Source organism: Melanotaenia boesemani, chromosome 8 (genome assembly GCF_017639745.1).
Source record: "Melanotaenia boesemani isolate fMelBoe1 chromosome 8, fMelBoe1.pri, whole genome shotgun sequence".
Classification (NCBI taxonomy): Eukaryota; Metazoa; Chordata; class Actinopteri; order Atheriniformes; family Melanotaeniidae; genus Melanotaenia; species Melanotaenia boesemani.
The window spans coordinates 31,881,237-31,884,625 of NC_055689.1; the positions used below are offsets into that span (position 1 = coordinate 31,881,237).

At 44.3% G+C, this 3,389-nt stretch overlaps 1 protein-coding gene across 1 annotated transcript; it reads left to right on the plus strand.

The window, feature by feature from the left end:
* The first annotated feature begins 985 nt into the window (after positions 1-985).
* On the plus strand, positions 986-2,853 carry LOC121644025 (tripartite motif-containing protein 16-like). Its single transcript, XM_041991720.1, has one exon. The coding sequence runs from the start codon at positions 1,042-1,044 to the stop codon at positions 2,701-2,703; it is 1,662 nt and encodes a 553-aa protein (XP_041847654.1). The 5' UTR covers positions 986-1,041; the 3' UTR covers positions 2,704-2,853.
* The last annotated feature ends 536 nt before the right edge of the window (positions 2,854-3,389 follow it).

A 3,389-nucleotide genomic window follows, 5' to 3' on the forward strand; every position in this document is an offset into this window, starting at 1 on the left:
GCACTGAATGCCCCCCCTCCACTCCACCCTGCATGGCGTGTACGCCTCCCAACTCCCTACGTGTGTGTGTGTGTGTGTGTGAGACAGAAAGAGCGGGAAATAAGAAGGGTCCGGGGATGTAAGTCCAGAGGGAAGCAAAATTCCCTCTGGATGTTGAGCCTCTAGTGGCATTAGGCACCCCCGCTCCCCAGGAGGTCCCCCAGGGCACGACAGGCCAGGAGAGGCCGCCCCCCACGGCCAGGCCATACAGGGACCGCACCCAATGAGCCACCACCGACCCCAGAAGGTACCCACCCCCCCACATGCCTAACAGGGAATGAGAGGATGGGGAGAGCGGCAGAGCCCAGACCCATGGCACACCACCCCCAGGCCCCCCCAGTCCCTCCACTGGGTCATGTCATCTTGAAGTTTTAGATCACACAGCAGATTAAAGAAAATTCCATTTAATGATGAACATGTTTTATTCCAAACCAGGTTTTTCCTTCAACCTGAGCCACTTGTTTTTGTGTCTAAACCTGAATAAACTGGAAGAACGTCTGTGTCACATCCTAAAACTGATTTCATTATCAGCAGCAACAGCAAAGTGTCTCCATTATTTCCTAATAAAACACAGGTAAAGTCTATTTTTAATGAATTTAAACATGAAGTTTATGTTGAAAGTTGAGCAAAGCAGCTGTTGAGCCTCAGCAGATAACAGAGGGTCAGTATCGTCTCTGTGGAGAGTCCCTAAAGGAGAATTGTAAACAACAGTAGAAGAGGCTAGAAACAGAAGTAGATCTGTTCAAAGTCTGCACTGATACTGCAGATGAGGCGCTTCATGTTACATGTTAGTTCCTGTAGCCACTCCTAGCAGGTGTTTCTATGTTCCCGCCCCTCCACAGATCTCTCTTCATCAGGATGAGTGTGAGCAACATGGTGGAACATGCAGCTGCTGGTAAGACTCATTTCCTGCTTCATGTGAGATCTGTTGTCCTTCAGAGCGCACACATCCTTTCTGTTCAGGGAAAGTGAAACTGTTTGACAGTTACTGTGAAGAGGAAAATGGCGCAGCAGGAAAATCAGCTGAACCGAGTGAAGTTCTGCTGTTCCATCTGTCTGGATCTACTGAAGGATCCGGTGACTATTCCCTGTCGACACAGCTACTGCATGAACTGTATTAAAAGCTTCTGGGATGGAGAGGATCAGAAGGGAATCTACAGCTGCCCTCAGTGTAGGCAGACCTTCACACCGAGACCTGTCCTTGTGAAAAACACCATGTTAGCTGATTTATTAGAAGAGCTGAAGAAGACTGGACTCCAAGCTGCTCCTGCTGATCACTGCTATGCTGGACCTGAAGATGTGGCCTGTGATTTCTGCTCTGCAAGAAAACTGAAAGCCATCAAGTCCTGTTTATTCTGTCTGGCCTCTTACTGTGAGAAACACCTTCAGCCTCATTATGAATCACCTACATTCAAGAAACACAAGCTGGTGGAGCCCTCCAAGAACCTCCAGGAGAACATCTGCTCTTGTCATGATGAGGTGATGAAGATGTTCTGTCGTACTGATCAGAAGTGTATCTGTTATCTCTGCTCTGTGGATGAACATAAAGGCCACGACACAGTCTCAGCTGCAGCAGAAAGGACTGAGAGGCAGAGAGAGCTGGAGGTGAGTCGACAAGAAATCCAGCAGAGAATCCAGGACAGAGAGAAAGATGTGAAGCTGCTTCAACAGGAGGTGGAGGCCATCAATCACTCTGCTGATAAAACAGTGGAGGACAGTGAGAAGATCTTCACTGAGCTGATCCGTCTCATCCAGAAAAGAAGCTCTGATGTGAAGCAGCAGATCAGATCCCAGCAGGAAACTGAAGTGAGTGGAGTCAAAGAGCTTCAGGAGAAGCTGGAGCAGGAGATCACTGAGCTGAAGAGGAAAGACGCTGAGCTGAAGCAGCTCTCACACACAGAGGATCACAACCAGTTTCTACACAACTACCCCTCACTGTCAGCACTCAGTGAGTCTACACACTCATCCAGCATCAATATCCGTCCTCTGAGATACTTTGAGGATGTGACAGCAGCTGTGTCAGAGCTCAGAGATGAACTACAGGACATTCTGACAGACAGATGGACAAACATCTCACTGACAGTCACTGATGTGGATGTTTTACTGTCACAACCAGAACCAAAGAGCAGAGCTGGATTCTTAAAATATTCATGTGAAATCACACTGGATCCAAACACAGCACACACACAGCTGTTACTGTCAGAGGGAAACAAAAAGGTGACAAGAATGGATCAACATCAGTCTTATTCTAGTCATCCAGACAGATTTACTAGATACTATCAGGTTCTGAGTAGAGAGAGTCTGACTGGACGTTGTTACTGGGAGGTAGAAATGAGAGGTCAGGTTTCTGTAGCAGTCGCATACAAGACTATCAGCAGAGGAGGAGTTGAATTTGGTTTTGGAAATGATGACAAATCTTGGGCATTATATTTTTGCGAAAACACATACAACTTTCGGTATAACAGCATCATTACCTCCATCTCAGGTCCTCGGTCCTCCAGAGTAGGAGTGTACCTGGATCACAGAGCAGGTATTCTGTCCTTCTACAGTGTCTCTGAAACCAGGACTCTCCTCCACAGAGTCCAGACCACATTCACTCAGCCGCTCTATGCTGGACTCTGGATTGATTCTGGATCCAGTGCTGAGTTGTGTGAAGTGAAGTAAAGTTATTTTCTCTGCTTGTTGCTGAGACTTCATTGTTGTGATGTCTCTGCTCTGCTGTTCTTTTTTTTATTTGACTTTTTTTTATTTGGTGGTTTTTTCTGTTTGTTTCTTTTTGGAGGAAATCACTGCTAATGATGATTTTTATTTCCATCAACATGAAAATCTGAACTTGTCTGTTCTCTAAATATGTGTTGAATATTTGTATTGATGTATTTGTATGTTGTTGTTTCTCTTCCACTTCATGGAGCCAAACAGAGAAACCAGCAGACCTTCCTTCATCACACATTATTTTACCCTCAACACTTTGGAAATGTAAAAATCATTTTCTACTTGTAATTACTTTTAGTTGTTCTAGAGATCAGATGTTGTTTTTCTAAACCAACAAACAAACAAGGTTTCTAATGATGATGTTCAGAAAGGCTCATTTCCAGGATCAGAATAAATGAGATCATTCATCATGTTTAATGTCAGAACAAAGTCAATTTTTCCAAACAAATAAACTTTGAAAGACTAAACAAAGTATTTTCTTTTGTCTTCACTTCAGTGTTTCTGTGAAATCAGATGGAGAAAATATCAAACTAATATGAGGGAATAACTGAGGCAGTTTTCCTGGAACAGCAGAAAGTAATAAATAAAGCATTTTTTCTTCTAGAATTATTTCCTTTATTCTACATCTAACATGAAGA

Coding starts and splice junctions, on each gene's coding strand:
- LOC121644025 (XM_041991720.1), top strand. CDS start 1,042: ATGGCGCAGCAGGAAAATCAGCTGAACCGAGTGAAGTTCTGCTGTTCC.